We start from the raw sequence: 18,828 nt of genomic DNA on the forward strand, positions 1-18,828 counted from the left end.
GCCGGGCCAGCGTCGCGGAGCTCTGGCCAATGGGAGGAGAGAGCTTGCTATTGGCTCATCGCTGAGACCCTCAGCCAATCCGCGCAAGGAATAACCCGACCCAGCCCTGGGAGATCGGCCCTGAGGCGCGTGCGCAGCAGGTGGCTGCCTAGACACGCGTGTGCCAGCGCTGGTCCAGTGTGATCTGTGTGTTAAGATTGTACAAACAGCCCTTGCCCTCAAGGAGCTTACCATCTGACGGGGGAGACGACCTACAAATAACTGGGTGGCCTGGGCGACCTGTGCTAACACCGCGCGGCATGCCCCAGGGGTGGGGAGTGGGCTCCCTGAGGTCCCTGGAGGACGCCCATTGCCAGGAGCCCGCACTGTGATCCATGCACATGTATGTACCTATATGTGGTGCATGTTCATGCGTAGATAACACATGCGCATGCATGTAATATATGTGCATCCTTCGCACATGCATCCTGATCTTCATTTTTGCAGGAGCACAAACGGGGCCTAGAAAGAAAAGAAAGAACAGAGAACTCGATCCAATTTGTGGCAAACTTGGAACATAGGAACAATGGATAGTGATGGAACCTCGGGACTAAGCTCCCTTTCACAGTAATATCATTTATTGTTGTTATAAAATGATTGAGGTTAATTTTCTCGCCTGCCAGCAGTACTTTGGACTTCTCCGTTGCACCTCGGTCCTGGAGTACCCTTCTTCTGCACATGAGTTCTTCAACCTCCTGTTTTCCCTCCCCCACCCCCATTAGATTATAGACTCTTTGAGGACTGTCTTTTTTGTTTATATTTGTATTTCCAGCCTTAAAGGCATGCCGGCACTCAATAAACGTTTGACTGATTGAATGATTAATAAGATCAACAAGTCTTGACCAAAGTTTCCTAGACTGTAAGAGCTAGAAGGTAAATGTTTTGGTAAACTGGTCATTTGGATCATAGGGTCATTGGTTTAGAGCAGAAAGGGCCCTTAGAGGTCATCTGGTCCAACCTGTTAGTTTTACAGGGGAAAAAAACTGACTCAGAGAAAGAAAGAAAATGCCACTGCTTAGATTAAAAACCAAGCCTCTTGGTTTTAGGTCCAGTGGCTCATCCACCACACCACACTCCTTTCTTGTCTGCTCATAACACCTCTAATTTTAGAAATTGAAGGATGGGAGATGTTTGATCTGCCCCCACACATTAGAACAGAACATGCAGCTGGATGAACAGTCTGCTGAGTTAGTATATCAGAGTATATATATCTCTTAGACAGTCACAGCAGATGGACAACCAGATGGGCCCAGGATTGAATAAGCAGGAGAAAGCCAGTTGGATTGCATTTAGGAGATCACATAGTACTTTCAACAGTCCAAAGTTGCTGCCTGACATAAAATCTCATCTTTTAACATTAATACTTTTAGGATTATAGATTTAGACTTGGAAGGATCTTTAGAGCCTATCAAGTACAATGTTCTCATTTTACAGGTGAAGTGAGACCCAGGGAAATGAAGGGACTTAGTTTAAGGAAGCTGAGAATTGACTGGAGCAAGGTTTGAACCCAGGTCTTCCAGATTCTGAGTCCAGTACTCTACCCATTATATCATGCTCTATGACTATGAATAGGAAATCCCAGACTATAAAGAATTAAAATTGTGGGTGACCCTTGATCACATGGTAATGATATTAATAACTAATAATTATATTAATAATGATAATAACTAATATTTCTATAATGCTTTAAGGTACTTATATTATCTCATTTTGTTATATTATCTCATTTGATCCTCATAACAAAGAAGTAAGGTGCTAATATTATCCTCATTTTAAAGATGAAGAAACTGAGGATGTTAAGATGTTAAGTGACCTCTCCAGAGTCACATTGTTAGTGAGTTCTGAAATAGGATTCACACACTGATCTTCCTGAAGCTAAGTCTTGCTTCATCCATATGCCACCTAGTTGGATAATCTAGCATGTTACTAGTGACATCTTGTACCCTCACTCTCCCAGAGTGGCATAAAAGACACCAAGCACTGTATGACCAGAAAAGAAGAATCACTAGTCAGTTAGTACACTAGCATTTGTAAAGCACCAACTATGGGCCAGTAATTATGACAAGTGTTAGGGATACAAAGAAGGGCAAAAATATACCCTTCCCTGGGGAGCTTACAGTCTAATGGAGGAAACATGCAAGCAACTTGCAAACAAGCTACATACAGGATAAAGTAGAGAAAATCAACAAAGGGAAAACACTAGAATTAATGGGAGTCAGGAAAAGCATCTTGTGATGCATTCGTACCCATAAAAGCACAGAGGAAAAATTTGAGCTCATTGGGCAGTTAGCTCTATAGCCAATGGACAAGAATTTTAAAGAATGAGAATGAGTGGATAGATAGTGCCCTACACTAGTGGAGGGAATACCCACATTGATGAGATGAAGGATCCGTTGAAGTATTGAAATGTGAGGTGTGTGAGGTGTGTTCGTCCTTCATTGCCGAAGAAGACCATGCCATTAGAGAAATAATGACATGACTTGCATTTGACTTTGTTTTGACTGAGGGAGGGCTGTACAGGTCACCAGCCTCACTTCTCCTCCAGAGCCATCTGAATGCAGTGACCAGATGTTCATCAGGATGACTGGAGATGACCCAGGGCGAGGCAATTGGGGTTAAGTGACTTGCCCAAAGTCACACAGCTAGTGAGTGTCAAGTGTCTGAGGTGAGATTTGAACTCAGGTCCTCCTGACTCCTGCACTGGTGCTCTATCCACTCACTGCACCACCTAGCTCCCCCATTGAAATGTACCATATAACTAGAAAGTGGAACCAGGAGAGAAGATGAACTCAGATTTCTCTAGCACTTTGTAAACTAAGGTACACAAAACACTTCCTTCAGCAAGGTATTATCCTCATTTCACAGATGAAGAAATTGAGCTTCTGAGTAACAATGCAAGTGACTTGTCCAAGGTCACCTGACTCATAGTTGTCAGAACCTAGACTCAAACCTAGGCTTCCTGAGTACAATTCAGGCCCTCTTTCCACTAAATTCATGTAACATGTTGTACCTGTTTTATCAATCTACCTAAGCATGAAAAATAGAACCATCATTTTTATCACTTTGCATTTCTCTGATTACTAGGGATTTAGAAGATTTTTTAATATGATTAGTGGTAGCTTAGATTTCTTCCTTTGAAAACTGTTCCGTTCCTTTGATCATTTATCTAATTTTATGAATTTGAATTAGCTCTTTATGTATTTTCTATATAAAACCATTATCAAAGAAACTTGCTACAAAGATTTCCCCCCCCTCAGTTACCTCTTTCCCTTCTAATTTTAACCATGTTAGATTTGTTTGAGCAAAAACTTTTAAATTTTATGTAGTTAAAATCATTCATTTCATCTTCTGTGATCTCTGTTGCTTGTTTGATCATGAATTCTTCCCCTATCCATAGACCTGGAAGGTAATTTTTCCCTTGTTCCTTTCATTTGTTTGCATCTGAGTCATGCATGCATTTAGAACTTTAACTTGATTCACGGTAGAAGGTGTTGGTTTAATCTAGAGGTTTAAAAGGCTACAAGCTACGTCAAAATTTCTGAGTACTGCTTGACCCAAATTAAAATGTAATTGGGAAATGTTTAACAAAATAAATAAAAATGCAACACAACTATAGATAATGTTCATTTGGAGTTTGCTAAGTCAGTGTGCAACTGCAGAGATCTGTTTCTATTTGAGTTTGATACCACTGTCTACTTATAGAGCCATCAGTTTTTTTTAAAAAGCTTATTTACTTTTAGTTTTCAGCATTCTCTTTTATAAGATTCTGAGTTCTAATTTCTCCCTCTTTCTTCCTTCTCCCCTCTCCAAGATGACAAGCAATCTGATATAGTCTATACATGTATAATTATATTAAACATATTTCCACATTGGTTAGAAAAGGAAAAACCCACGAGGAAGAAAAAATAAAAAACAAAAGAAGAGAAAAATAGTATGCTTCGATTTGCTCTAAGACTCCATAGTTCTTTCTCTGGATGTGGATAACATTTCCCATCATGAGTCTTTTGGAAATGTTGTAGATCATTGCATTGCTGGGAAGAGCCAAGTCTATCAAAGTCGCTCATGGCATGACGATGCTGTTATTGTGCACAGCGTTCTCCTGGTAGAACGATCATCTTTTAAAAGTGACCCTAGAAATGAGGACAAGTGGTGGTGATGGGGGGGGGGGGCAAGTAACAAATGTCAACTGGTTTGTTTTTAACAAAATTCAGTTTGTTTTAGAATGAGTCCCACTTTTCTGGCCCCTTTCTTATAATGGCTAACATTTACATAGTGTCTTAAAGTTTGCAAAGCACTGCACAGATATCATCTCATTTGATCCTCCCAACAATCCTGGGAGGATGGTGCTATTATTAAGCCCATTTTATAGATAAGGAAAATGAGGCAGCTGAAGGTTAAGTGACTTGCCCAGAGTCACCTAGCTAGTAAGAGTCTGAGATCAAATTTGAACTCAGGTCTTTCTGCTTCTGAGTCCCACAGTCTATTCACTGTGCTGTGCTGTTTTTCTTCTAGGAGCTTGTAAAATTGGGTAACTCAAAAATGAGCAGGGAAAGCTGGAATGAAAAGATTGGGAGTGAAGAAAGATTGGTTGGAGTCTTGGCTCTGCTGCTGTGCACCAGCTGTGGACCCTTCCACAGGTTACTTCCCTTCTATGGATCTGGCTGTCCCCTTTGTAAAATGAAGGGGATAGACTAGGTGACCGTGCTTTCCAAATTCCCTAGCAATTCCAAGACTTTATATGTGTAATACTTGTATACATATGATCCATACGGTTAGGGAGTTACGTGAGTTTTAAGTATGATGTCTTTCCTGCCTACTCTCTCCAGGAGATAACTAAGAAACAGCAGAAAGAGGAAAGCACGGAAGGATGATATGCAGCATAAAAACTGAAATCCAACAGTGAATTCTCTTGCCAATCCCTGAGCAATCATATTAAATGGACTCATTTATTCCATGTCTGTGGACGTATATGTCCCAATTCACCCTGGAATTGTACCCCCGAGAAACCCCTAAGATTCATAACAACTCTGATTACTTTGGAAATTCTGGGTTTTTCTGTTTTAGCAGTTTTGTGTCCCATCTGCTGGACCACAAGAGGGCGTGACTTATCAAGGAATTCTATTCCAATCTCAAGCCATACTATAAATAATATCATATTAAAGACAAAAGGAATTTGCTAATGAACTTTAATGCTTACAATGTGCTTGACTAACTATGGTCCAAGTTCAATGTTAAAAAAACCAACCTCCTATGGGAATTCCACACTGGTGTCAGTGAGAAAACATTGGACTCAGAGTAGGAAGACCTTTGTGACCACAGCTGGCTCCTCCCTTATACTCCCTTTGTGACATTGGACACATCATTTGGTCATACATGGTTAGAGCTGGTAGACACCTCCAAGATGCTCTAAGCTGATCATTTCAGAGGAGAAAATTGGCTTCCATTGAGGTAAGAAGATTTGTTTGAGGTGACCTGGACAATCAAGAGCCGAGCTTGTTCTTGGACTCCAAATTCTATCAACACTTTTTTCTGTTTCTGCCATTTGCCCTCATGAAGCCTCAGTTTCCTCATCTGTAAAAAGGGGACTCCCTGATTCCTGGGTCCGTCTCTTCTCTGTCTACTACTCCATTTATACAAAGTGCCTGCTTGTATCCCCCCACCTCATAGCGTTGTTGTCAGAAATATAAGTGGGGACTCGTTATTATCCCACTCTCCCCTGGTCATCCTTTCCTTCTATGTGTTGTCTCTCCCATCAGAATGTAAGGCTCCTGAGGGCAGGATCTCTTTTTTTTGTATTTGGAACCCCATTATTCAGTCCAGTGCCTGATCCAGTTAGCAAGTGTCTTTTTATTCATTCACTCCACAATATACACAATTTCACCAAACAAATACTTATTAAGTACCTTTCATGTACAAAGTACTATTAAGTCCTGAAGATACAGAGATGGATAAGGCAATGCCTACTCTCAAGGACCTTACACTCTACTAGGGGAAATAACATGTTCATGAATAACCAGAATATAAATGAGATTATAAATGCATAAGTAAAACACAAACCATTATGAGATCAGACAAGGGAGCCCATCCTGCCTGAGGCATCCAGGGGAGGTTTCCTGGAGAAGGGTCTTGAAGGATGGAGTGGGTACATAGGGCATCACCCTGATACAGATAAGGTGGAACAGCTTCCTAGGCACCGAGAATGGGCAAGCAATGATAATAGAGGTAGAAAAACACAGGATGTGTTTAAGGGATGACAGATAATCCAATCTGTTTGGAGCACTGAGTTTGTAAAGTGGCACAGAGTGAGATGAGCAGGAAAGGTGGGAAGTTCATGGTGGAGGGAGAAGGTATCTTGGACCTGATCTCTCAATCTCGCTGGGCCTCAGTTTCCTCATCTGTAAACTGAAATAGTTGGGGCTGATGACTTCTAAGGTACTTTGTAGCTCTAGCTCTATAATCCCTACAAATACCAGGCTGAAGAGAGTTCTGACTTTACTTGCAGAAGGTAAATCATATTACCATAGTGTGGTGCAGGGATAGGGAATCTGCAGCCTCAAGGCCACATGTGGCTCTCTAGGTCCTCAAGTGTGGCCCTTTGAATCCAGTGGATTCATTCATGTGGCCTCCAGGCCACAGGTTCCCCACCCCTGGTATAGTACAAAACACACAGCATTTTAAGTCAAAAGATAGCTTCAAATCAAAGCTCTTCTTTTTTTAAAATTATTTTTATTTCATCAAATATTTCCTAATTACATGTTAAAAATTTAACAATCATTTTTTTGTAAAAAATCTCTGCTCTCAGAGTGGAGATGGGGGCAATTAGAATGCTTGGTGTTTTGGGGTGGGGGGAGGGGACAAGGGGGGAGAAAATTTGGAGCCCAAAAATTCTGTGAAAATGAATGTTAAAAGTGAAAAAAAAAAATCTCTGCTCTCTAATACCTGTGTAAAGCAAGCCACTTCACTTCCCTGGGCTGTTTCCTCATTTATAAAATGAGATGGGGACTGAACTCAATGACCTCTACAGTCCCTTTCTTCTCATAATTCAAGCCAATGGAAATCCATTAATAGTAGTACCATTGTTCGGATATTAACTACACAATATGGTCATAAATCAGACCTTTTTCTGGAAAATAATTTCTGTACTGTAAATAATTACTATTAACATAGTTTTTCTGGAGAAGAGGAGGGAGGTCAGATATATAAGTTCAGGACCATGAAGAGCCCTTGGAGCAGAACCTCCTTCCACCAACTTAGATGAGTGATTCTAATTTAATTTGTAATCTTAGAGAATTGCCCAACACACTGAGAGGTTAGGTTGTCTTGCCTATGATCTATGTCACCAGTAGATCAATCAGGTTTGTATTAGATGTTGGATGTGAACCCAGGTCTTCTTAACTTGTAGGTCTGTGTGTACATCCACCATTCTGCCCTACCACCATTTTTTTTCTTTTTGCCCATTACTATGATTGCATATGTAATTCCCAGTATGAAAACTCTCTCCACTGAAGCAAATCTGCAGTTTCTCTGCAACCTATAGTGTTAGGTTAGTCAGCACCAAGCAGGTGTTTCGCTCAAGGTCACAAGACCAGTATATATCAGAGGTGTTAAGACTTACAGTCTTCTTGATTATTTCCTGGATCATTTATCTATTAGGCCACACTGTCTTTCCTATGTATTATTAGTTATTCATAAATTATTATTAATTTACATGCTATTTAGTCAAAGAAAAAGGATTTAGTAGATGTTCCCAGGATTGAAACCAATCTTTATAAATTTGGAGCTGCGGACTTGGGTCCAGAGATACAAATGGATCTTAATTCTTTATCTCTATTTTTTTCCAAGTGAGGCAAGAGAGGTGGGGAGGGCTGTTTATGGTAGGAGACGGAGCTGTCAATAAGGCATGGAGCATTGGGGTTTCCCCTGAAGAAATCGCAGTTTATTGTTTTACCTAAATAAGACTGCTACATCATAGCCAAACCCTTTGACTACTCAAGAAGCAAATTAAATTTTTGTATCTTCCAGTGGAACTGATTGCCCTCGGAATCTTATTTCCAAAACCAATCAATGCCGCTAGGAAGAGCATATCCCTACATCAATTCAATTCAACCTACATTTATTCAGCACCTTCTATGTGTAAAGCTGTGGGCTAGGTGGTTGGGAGCTGAGACAAAGAAACAAAACAGAACCAAAAAACCCCAACCAGTCCTGCCTTCAATATGGAGCTCCCATATCCCTCTCTTCTTCTAACATGACCCTGTTGTGGTACTGCAATCAGAGTACCTGGGTTCATACCCCAGCTCTGGTCCTCACTGTGTGAGCTTTGGTAAATTACTCCATCTTTGGCAGCCTCTATTTTCTCACCTAAAATAAGGTAGCAGGACTAGATAATCTCTAAGGTTGCTTCCATAAAGAGGGACTTTAACATATACTTAGATGTCAATATACCTGCTGACTTCTGGTATTTCTCCTGCCAAGGTATCTTAAGCTCACTGAGGACAGAGAATAAGATCCCTTTTCATCTTTGCATTCTCAACTTCTCCCCTTAGGCTCTGGCACATAGTAAGTGTTTAATAATTGTTTCATCCACTCTCCAGTTTCATTTACTCCTCTCAAGAACCTCCAAGACCAAAAGGAGTGAATTCTAATGATGGAACTTTAGATGCCTTGACAATCAACAAGTAGTTTATAGGGTTGAGAGCTGGAAGTGAGCTTTGAGATCAACCCTTTCATTTTATAGATTAAGGCCCAGTGAAATGACTCAGTTGAGGTCAACCTGGAAGTGAGTTATCAAAGTAAAATGGATCACAGGACCATAGATTTTGAGCTGAGAAACCTTAGCAGAAACTTAGTCCAACTTTTCTCTCTCATCTTACAAATGAAGAAAATGAGGCACCATGAGGCTAAATTACAGGCCAAGGGTCACACTAGTATTAGAGGATGGATTCCAGCCCTAACTTGAAATTCAGTCCTTTTCTCACTATATCCCTTTGCCTCCCTGGGAGTCCTCTGACAAGGCCAATTCTGTCAACACATGCTCATTTTTCCTTTCTATTTAGGATGAGTCAAGAAAATAGTCAGCTTGCTTATTTTTTTTTCATTAGTAGAGAACAGACAAAGGGAAAAGAAGTCAATAGGTCCAGCTAAAGTTTCCATGACAAAGTAATCTACAGCAGTGGATGTCGTATATCTTAGGGAACAATCTTCCCCCAAGCTTTGGGGAGTTCATGGCAATTTAAGACATTTCTTCCACCTGTAATTCCTGTGGTTTCATGAGGTGTTTTTGAGATGACAGAGGAACATGTCTGGTTTCATAAAGAGCCATGTTTAGGCCACATAATTACAGATTTGTGTAATCCATGTTGAAAGTCTAGCTGGATGAGTGTAACTGGTGAACACAGATTAGACCAAGGCTGGAGGGAGCCTAATGGTTGGTCATAGGATTATATATAGATCTAGGCACCTTCCTAGTCTTTGGCCCATCCTACCCCCTCTGGAGCAGAGGGAGCACCAGCCACTAGGCTTCCTCCTAACTTTGGCCTAAAAGGCTGGGGCTTCTTGGTGGAGCAGGGAATTAAAGTGAGCAAAGGCCTGCTCCCAAGTTCAACTTCTTCATTTAAAAGATAAAGAGACTGAAGCCCAAGGAGACTAGATGACTTATTGAAGGTCATATGAGAAGTAAATGGAAGAGTAGGAATTCGAACTGAAGTCCTTTGATTCCCAAATTCATTATTTTTCAATACCACACTGCTTCCTGATTGGACAGCCTTGTGTTGATAAAGTCTCTCCTTTTATTACTGAAGCAAATCTTCAACTAGCCTCAACTAACCCTCCTTCTCAAAAATATATACTGACTTCTTGGTTTAACAAAACCAAAATAATTCCCCAAAACAAAACAAAACCCTCTGGCAAAGCTACATGGACAACATCGTGAAGGGAAACAATTATCTACCTCTGTCCTCCAAAATCCTAGTTAGACTTCCATGAGGTGGAATGGAAAGAGGTCCCCTGGTCCTTGGGTCAGGAGAGACCTGGGCTCAAACACCACCTCTCACATGACCCCAGGTAAGTCATGTCCCATCTCCGGGCCTCAGTTTCCTCATTCTTAAAATGAAGATCATAGCACCCTTAGTATTTACCTCATGAGGTTGTTGCGAAGATCAAAAGAGATAATATATGTAAATAAAGGACTTTTCAAACCTTGAAGCACTTTTTAAACATCAGTTATGTTATTCTCTCTTGTCTCTTACTTATAAGCTTTTTTTTCATGTACCAGATGTCCTTTCCCTGATCCTCTCCTTATTATGTTCCTCTCCAGTACCAAAGTCTGGCAATTTCATGGCCTCCTTTTCCATTTCCAACAAGATTAAAGCCATCCAAAGTGAATTTCCTCAGCTCCCCCTTCTCTAATCCTCAGCCTCAATTCCCCTCCAAATCCCACTAGACACGGAGGAAGAGCTATTCTACACAATCAGGTAAATCTCTCAGCCTGAGGTCCTGGCCCTATGCCCTCTGGCCTGCTTCTGAACGGGGTTCAGCACTCATCTATCTCTGCCTCCCTCGGGTACTTCTCACTGTCTCTGGGATTGGCTCTTTCCCCTTTATCCACAAGTGTATGGAGATCTCTATAATTCCAAGGCAGTGGTAGAACAATAGAAGTAAACAGATTTGAGAGTCAAAAGTCTGTGGACCTCAGTTTCCTTATCTGTAAAATGAAGAGTATGATCTCTATGGTGCCTTTCAGCTCTAAGACCATCTGATGCATGATCTAAAAAATGCCTTCTGCTGACCCATCTGACCCCATCCATCTCTCTCTGTTCCTTCACTGCTAGACTCCTGCAACATTTTTCTATCTGTCAGGCCCCCTTGCCACAGACCACCAACTCTTCTTTAATTTCTCTATATTTGGCTTCCATCATCTTCACTCTGGAACTGCTTTCTCAAAGGGATCCAGGACCTAAATACAAACTGCCTCTTTTCAATACTCATTTTGCTTTCACCTCTCCATAGCATTTAACTTGATTAACTGCCCCCTCCAAACCCAACATTCTCTACTCCTTTGGTTTCAGAATCTCCACAATCTCCTGGTTCTTTCTTCCCCAACTTCCTTCACCCATTCCTTGTCCTGATGCCTGCAGTAGGTGTTCCTAAGGATCTGACCTCGCCCATCTCCCCTTCCCCTCCACACTTTTCCTTGGAGAGCTTGTTGGCAATCTCAGCCAAGGGACCTCAGGGGCCATCTGGCCCAGTTATTACCTAAGGAAGAATTCCCTTTCCTCCCTCCCATTACTTCTGAGGGGTTCAACTGTTACCCCTCTGCCAGTCTCCCAAATCTATATCTCCAGTTGGCCACTGGATGTCTCCACTGGGATGTGCCACCAGCATCTCAAACTCTTCATGTCCAAAACCAAGGTCATTATGTATGCCTCCAAATCCATTCCTCCTAGAGGTGGGTCAAAGGCACCAGCATTCACCCTGCTTCCTGAGTTCCAAATCAGAGGGTTAGCTTTGACTTTTCCTTCTCTCTTCATTCTCATTTTCAATCTTTTACTGAGGCCTGTACATTTTACCTGCATAATATTCCCTCATCCTTTCCCTTTCTTATTTCCAGTGTTGCCCTAATAGAGCCCCCATTACCACCTACACAGACTATTGCAATAGAATTTGAGGTCTTTAGAACTCTTTCTCCAGTTCATACCACTACGGATGAATTCTTATACATAGCTCACATCATTATTCCAATAGAATACAAGCTCCCTGAGGGCAGGGAATTCATGTGTCTTGGTATCCCCATGATCTAGCCCAGTTCCTGGAATACTACAAGCACTTACTAAATGCTCATTGACTGTTTTACTTGGCTTTCAGCACCTACCAAGGAAAGTTTGATCATTTATCCTGTATTTGAAGCCCTTGGACAATGCCTCCTTCCCCCTTTCCAGCGTCGGTCCCTGCTTCTCCTCTCCCTCCTCTCTTTATTCTGGTCTAACTCCTTTGTTTGTGTCATTGATCAGTCTTATTGTTCTTTCCTGCTCCCGCCTCCCCACACCTGTTGATTTTTTTCTCATCCTTTATTTTTTTAATAGCATTTTTCCCAATTACATAGAAAGAATTTTCAATTTCCCACCCTTTGAAGCCCTTTCCTCCAGGAAGCAGCCTTCCTCAGTCCCCAGCCTTTCTCCACCCAGTAATCTTTTTTCAATTAAATTATCAGTGTGACTGTAATTAAGTAATAAATGTAATTAAGATCAATATTTGTTATTGACAAGGCAGTGTGGCACAACAGACAGGCATCAGATCTGGGGCCAAGAAGACTGGGCCCAGATATTTATTAGCTGTGTGACCGACCCTTCATTTCTTAGCACCTTCAGCTCCCTCATCTGTCTGATAAGGGGCAGAGGAGCTACATGATCTCCAAGGTCCCTTGAGTCTCTAAATCTATAATCCCACAGACACTGTGCTAAGCACTAGGGACACAAAGCCAAGAATAAATATGCTTGCCCTCAAACGGCTTACATCCTACCAGGAATGGTTGGACTGGGGACTCCGGAGCCATCCAGGATGTATCCCGCTATGCCAGGCAGTGCAAGCATTACCAATACTATTCCTATTTGGTAAGACATTCAGGTAAAGAGAGATCACAGAGGCAGAGAAGCTCAGATGCAGGACACAAACCCAATAGCTTTGCCTCCAACTTCCATGTCCTTTTTATTTTACTTCTAGGCAATCAGAGACTTGCCCAGGGCCACACAGCTGGTGTGAGGCTGGATTTGAACTCAGGTCCTCCTGACCCCAGGGCCGGTGCTGCATTCACCGTGCCACCTAGCTGCCTCTCCCATGTCCTTTTGACTCTGTTGCACGGCAATAAAGATGACTAATGCCACGTCTGCTTTTTTCTTTTTATTGTAAACATTCTAATATTTTCAGTGACTCTATACTCAAATAAATTGTTTTTAAAAGTCATTTTTCTAAAAGATCAGAAATAGAACAAAGTCTGTGACTAGAGTGCAAATATTCAAGAATTATAAAGCATGTATGTAAAACATGGGTGAATCGGATATAGGCAGTGGATTAAGACACTTACAGTGAAGGCTGTACATTTTTTACAAAAAAAAATTAGCCTCAAGTTCCCAGAGAAAAAGAAGACTCAAACGTTTATTACAGGTGTCAGCTGGAGTAAGGAATTTGATGTGAGCATCTGTCCATTCCTTGTGCTGTTTATGCCTTCAAAGCTCTGTAGGAAATTCCGTCTTCTCTTTAGCCCCTCCAGGATAACAGAATTATTAGATGCCAGGCTCTGTGTCCTAAAGATATAGAAAATTAAATAGAGCTGTTACTTTAAAAAAAAAAAGTGCTTTGGATTTCTGTTTATATTAACCAAGTAAGGCATTGCATCCCCTGGTTATTTATTACTATGAAAGAGTAAAAAGAAACTCTGTTAGGCCTGAATTACAATTTTAAAAGAAGTCAGGTCCTCAGTCACAGGTGTTCTTCATGCTTAACGTGTTCCACAACTGGACATCTATGATATCATCACATGCATTGCATATGTAGTTCAATTCAATAAACGCATATTAAGGACGTTCCTCTTTTCTTTGCAGAGGTGGTGGACATAGGTATTAGACACTACATAGACCATCAAAGTACACTGATTTGTTGGTTGGTTGGTTTTGTTGAACTGATTTCTCTCTCTTTTTAATTAGTTGTTACAAAGGATGCATAAGGGAGAGAAGATTAGAAATGAAGATGAAATAAAATATATTAAAAATGAGAAATATTAAAAACCTAAGCATTTAGTAAGCACCTACTTATGTTCCAGGCACTGAGATCGAAACACCTGGACAGTTAATGTTTCTGTTGTTGAACTGACTTCTGCTCCCCTGTTTTCAACTTTGCCTTTGTCTGTGGGCCCCAGGTTAAGAACCTCTTTCTGGTCTAAGACTATACACTGTTGTGTCAATCTATATACCAATGAAATCACTGGCCTAGGTCCTATGACTAGTCTCTTAAGAGCATCTATTTCACAGAGCTATTGAGAATATCTGAGGCAGCTAAGGGGTGCCATAGTGCATAGAATGCCAGGCCTAGAGTCAGGAAACCTCACCTTCCTGAACTCAAATTCTGCCTCTGACGCTTACTAGCTCTGTCATTGTGGGCAAGCCACTTAACCCTGTTTGCCTCAATTTCCTCATCAGTCAAATGAGCTGGAGAAGGAAATAGCAAACTACTCCAGTATCTCTGCCAAGAAAACCACAAATATGGGTCATGAAGAGTAGACCATGACTGAAAAATGACCACTACCATCAACAAAATCAAGAGGACCAAACAATGCTTTTAAAGTGTTAATAAATAACTTAAAACTTTTACACACATATCAGCAGTCATCTCTAATGCCTAAAGTTCTCATCCTCTTTTCATCATCATTTTCTGTTTCTCATTCTGGGGTCACAAGATCATGGGATTCAGAGCAGATCTGATCATATACTCCAAAATCATTCATTTTACAGAGGAAGAAACAAAGGTCCAAAGAGGAGTCACTCATACAAAAGCCTAGTGAAAACTCATCATGTCCTACCAGAAGCCTCTTCCACATCACTCCCTTCTCCTCCGTCCTAGGCCTCTACAGTCACAGTGGATCTTGTCCTTGTTCATGTGACCTAATAATTTTCCCCCTACACCAGGGGTATAGATCCCAGGGTCTCTGAATGTTTTTAAAAAATATTTTGAGAAATGTATTTTGATTTATTTGGATTCCTTTGTAATCTTGTATATTTTATTTTATGTATTTTAAAGTATTATTCTGTGAAGGGGTCCAGGACACACACACAAAGCTGAAAAAGCCCCCTTCCCATGTCCTTCCATGTGCACATTTGATCTGTGTGGTTAAATAGCAAACATGGAGAGATCAGGACTAAGTCTGCTCAGTGACATCCAGCCACAGAACATCTAGGAAAATGCTGCCCTTCTTCTCTCCAGCTTCTGGGGGGATGGATGCAGGAGGAGTCAGGGGTGAGGATGGTAAGAACAATCCTAAAAGTGACCCCCCCATATACCTTCCTCCACCCTCATTATAAACTTTCTAGTGATAACCACCATTATGCACCTGTAGGACCCAGTGCCAGGTCACATGGAAAGAACTTAATAAAAGCTTGCTGATTAATTATCATTACCTACCCAAATTATGTTCATCCAAATTATAGAGACTTCCACATGTAAAATATGACATTTTATGAAAAAGGAAAAACAGGGGGGAGGGGCCAAGATGCAGAGTAGAAAGATGCACATACTCTAGCTCTTCCCCCACAGTCCATAAAATACCTGTAAAAAGAAGACTCTCAACAAATTCTAGAGCAGCAGAAGCCACAGAATGACGGAGTGGAGGAGATTTCCAGCCTAGGATAAACTGGAAGGCCAATGGGAAAGGTCTATCACACTGGACGCAGAGTGGACCGTAACCCCACCTTGGCTGCCCAGCGCAGGGAGGAGCAGGACAGCAGGCCAGGGAGGGGGGCGTGGAATCCCTGGAAGCAGCAGTGGAGGTTCCCAGACCCCCCAACCCACAAATGCCAGAGGCAGCTTCAAAGGTCAGTGAGAGGGCTTTTTCACCTCCGCGACAAGGGATCAGGGTCCTCCCCTAGTCCAGACCCCAAGTGCAGCAGTGGCAGCAGTGGGTGGCAGCAGCTGAGGTGGCGGTGGCCACAGCAGGCACTGTTGGAGCCTCAGCGTAAAGCTCTTGGAGGAGCTGATCTGAACCTCAGCCCTGAGTGGTGACTTGCCCCTACCTAAAGCCCCTGGAGGATTTGAGCAGCTGGTCTGAACCTCAGGCTGAGTGGTGGCTTGCCCCTACCTAAAGCCCCTGGAGGAATTGAGCAGCCAATATGAATCTCAGCCTCAAGCCAGGCCAGGGAGTAAACTCCTCTCCCTTGATTGTGCCACCCTGGAGGAACTGAGAACTTACAGCTCCCCAGAACATACCCTGCTCTTCACAAAGGACCCAAAAGTCAAATAACTGGTTGGGAAAATGCCCAAAAAAAGGGAAAAAAATAAGACCATAATAGGTTACTTTCTTGGTGAACAGGTATTCTCTGTCATCCTTTCAGATGAGGAAGAACAATGTTTACCATCAGGGGAAGACATAAAAGGCAAGGTTTTTGCATCCAAAACCTCCAAAACAAATATGCAATGGTCCCAGGCCATGGAAGAGCTCAAAAAGGATTTTGAAAATCAAATAAGAGAAGTGGAGGAAAAATTAGGAAGAGAAATGACAGCAATGCAAGAAAATCATGAAAAGCGAATCAACAGCTTGCTAAAGGAGACCCAAAAAATGCTGAAGAAAATAACACCCTTAAAAATAGACTAACTCAATTGGCAAAAGAGGTTCAAAAAGTCTTTGAGGGTTATTGAAAGAATCCACCAATCACCTCCTGAAAGAGATCCAAAAAGAGAAACTCCTAAGAATATTATAGCCAAATTCCAGAGTTTCCAGGTCAAGGAGAAAATATTACAAGCAGCCAGAAAGAAACAATTCAAGTATTGTGGAAATACAATCAGGACAACACAGGATCTAGCAGCTTCTACATTAAGGGATCGAAAGGCTTAGAATATGATATTCCAGAAGTCAAAGGAACTGGGATTAAAACCAAGAATCACATACTCAGCAAAACTGAGTATAATACTTCAAGGGAAAAAATGGTTATTCAATGAAATAGAGGACTTTCAAGAATTCTTGATGAAAAGACCAGAGTTGAAAAGCAAATTTGACTTTCAAACACAAGAATCTAAAGGTGAACTGTTTACATTCCTGCATGGAAAGATAATATTTGTAACTCTTGAAGTTTTTCTCAGTATCTGGGTAGTTAGAGGGATTACACACACACACACACACACACACACACACACACACACACACACACACACACATATGGAGAGAAAGAGAGAGAGAGAGAGAGAGGGAGAGAGAGAGCGTGCATAGGGTGAGTTGAATAGGAAGGAATCATATCTAAAAAAATAAAATTAAGGGGTGAGAGAAGAATATATTGGGAGGAGAAAGGGAGAAATGGAATGGGGCAAATTATCTCTCATAGAAGAGGAAAGAAAAAGTTTTTCCAATGGAAGGGAAAAAGGGGGGAGGAGAGAGGGAAAAAGTGAAGTTTACTCTCATCCATTTGGCTCAAGGAAGGAATAACATGCACATTCAATTTGGTGTGAAAATCTATCTTACATTACAGGAAAGTAGGGGAGAAGGGGATAAGCAGGGTGGGGAGGGGGATGATGAAAGGGAGGGCAAATGGGAGGAGGGAGCAATTAGAAGTAAACACTCTTGGGGAAGGACAAGGTCAAAAAAGAGAATAGAAGAAATGGGGGCCAGGATAGGATGGAGGGAAATGTAGTTAGTCTTACACAACATAACTATTATAGAAGTCATTTGCAAAACTACACATATATAGCCTATATTGAATTGCTTGCCTTCTCAGTGGGGATGGGTGGGGAAGGAGGAAGGAAGAGAAATTGGAACTCCAAGTTTTAGGAACAAATGTTGAGAATTGTTTTTGCGTACAACTGGGAAATAAGAAATACAGGTAATGGGGTATAGAAATTTATCTTGCCCTACTGGACAAGAGAGAAGATGGGGATAAGGGAAGGGAGGGGTGTTAATAGGGAGGGTACATTGGTGGAAGCGGCAATCAGAATGCAAGGCATTTTGGGGTGGGGGGAGGGGAGAGGTGGGCAGAAAATTTGGAACTCAAAATTTTGTGGAAATGAATGTTGAAAACTTAAAATAAATAAATAAAGGGAAAAAAAAGAAAAAGGAAAAAACACATGTGGACCAGTCTGTATCCTCATGATAAATGCTGATGTCTACACATCTACCATGGGACTTTGGAGAGAACCAAAGGGGAGCTTCTATCTACAGGAGTCTTTAATGCCTTCTAGTGGAATCAGTGACTTTATTCTTTGATTAACAGAGGAAAAGAAATGAATTCTTTTGTTCTTTATTTTTTAGCTCAGAGCATTTTTTTTGAAACCCTTATAAAAGACTGAATTTTAATTAGAATATAGAATCATAGAATTTGGGGCTTCAACTTGAATGCTCTTCTGATCTCCCCAGTTGATAGTTTCCTCCCTCCCCAAGGTACCATAAATTCTTTTTTGAGAAAGCTAGGTGGTCCAGTGAAGAGAGAGTTAGACCTGGAGTCAGGAAGGCTTAAGTTCAAATCCTACCTCAGACGCTTACCAACAGTGTGATCCTGAGCAAGTCATTTCAGTTCTGTCCTGCCTCAGATTTCTCATCTGTAAAATGGGGACAATAATATCACCCACCTCCCAGAGTTGCTGTAAGGATAAAATGAGGTAATATTTATAAAGCTCTTTGCAAACCCTAAAGCATTATCTAAATGCCTGTTGTTATTATTATTACATATTCTATATATGTTCATAGGCTTAAATTAAAATGCAAACTCCTTGAGGATATGGATGATTTCATTTTTGTCTTTGTTTCTCTAGAACTCAGCTCAATGTCTGATATACATAGGTACATAAGAAGTCCTTGTTGCTTGATTAATTAAAAGGAAACTTTTAAAGTGTGTGGTCCAACTCCCATATTTTACAGATGAGGAAACTGAAATTCAGAGAAGGCAAATGATTTGCCCAAATAGATAAATAGCTTGTCCTTGTAAAATAGAAAGAATTGGGTAGAAATGAATAGAAAGTAGTCATGTTCTCATTTATGCCTTTTTTTTTTTAAACACCTGATTTTCAGCAGGTAGTGACTGGATGGTGCAGTGGATAGAGCTC

General features: G+C 41.2%; 1 protein-coding gene and 1 long non-coding RNA gene across 6 annotated transcripts in view; one reads left to right on the forward strand and one right to left on the reverse strand.

The window, feature by feature from the left end:
* Positions 1 to 129: 129 nt before the first annotated feature.
* LOC140525087 (uncharacterized) lies at positions 130 to 865 on the forward strand. The gene is made up of 2 exons (XR_011973925.1): positions 130 to 382; positions 487 to 865. It is a non-coding gene; the product is annotated as an uncharacterized lncRNA (long non-coding RNA).
* Positions 866 to 12,918: 12,053 nt separating this feature from the next.
* STOX1 (storkhead box 1) overlaps positions 12,919 to 18,828 on the reverse strand; it is a 69,828-nt gene continuing 63,918 nt past the window's right edge. For 3 of the 5 annotated variants that reach the window (XM_072628769.1, XM_072628768.1, XM_072628770.1), the window contains exon 4: positions 12,919 to 13,337. In XM_072628769.1, the coding sequence (XP_072484870.1) occupies positions 13,181 to 13,337 (157 nt within the window). In that variant the 3' untranslated portion in view covers positions 12,919 to 13,180. Of the gene's footprint in view, positions 13,338 to 18,255; positions 18,325 to 18,828 lie in introns of all 5 variants that reach the window. The other 2 variants (XR_011971596.1, XR_011971597.1) reach the window with 2 other exon arrangements.

Source organism: Notamacropus eugenii, chromosome 1 (assembly GCF_028372415.1).
Source record: "Notamacropus eugenii isolate mMacEug1 chromosome 1, mMacEug1.pri_v2, whole genome shotgun sequence".
NCBI classification, from domain to species: Eukaryota; Metazoa; Chordata; class Mammalia; order Diprotodontia; family Macropodidae; genus Notamacropus; species Notamacropus eugenii.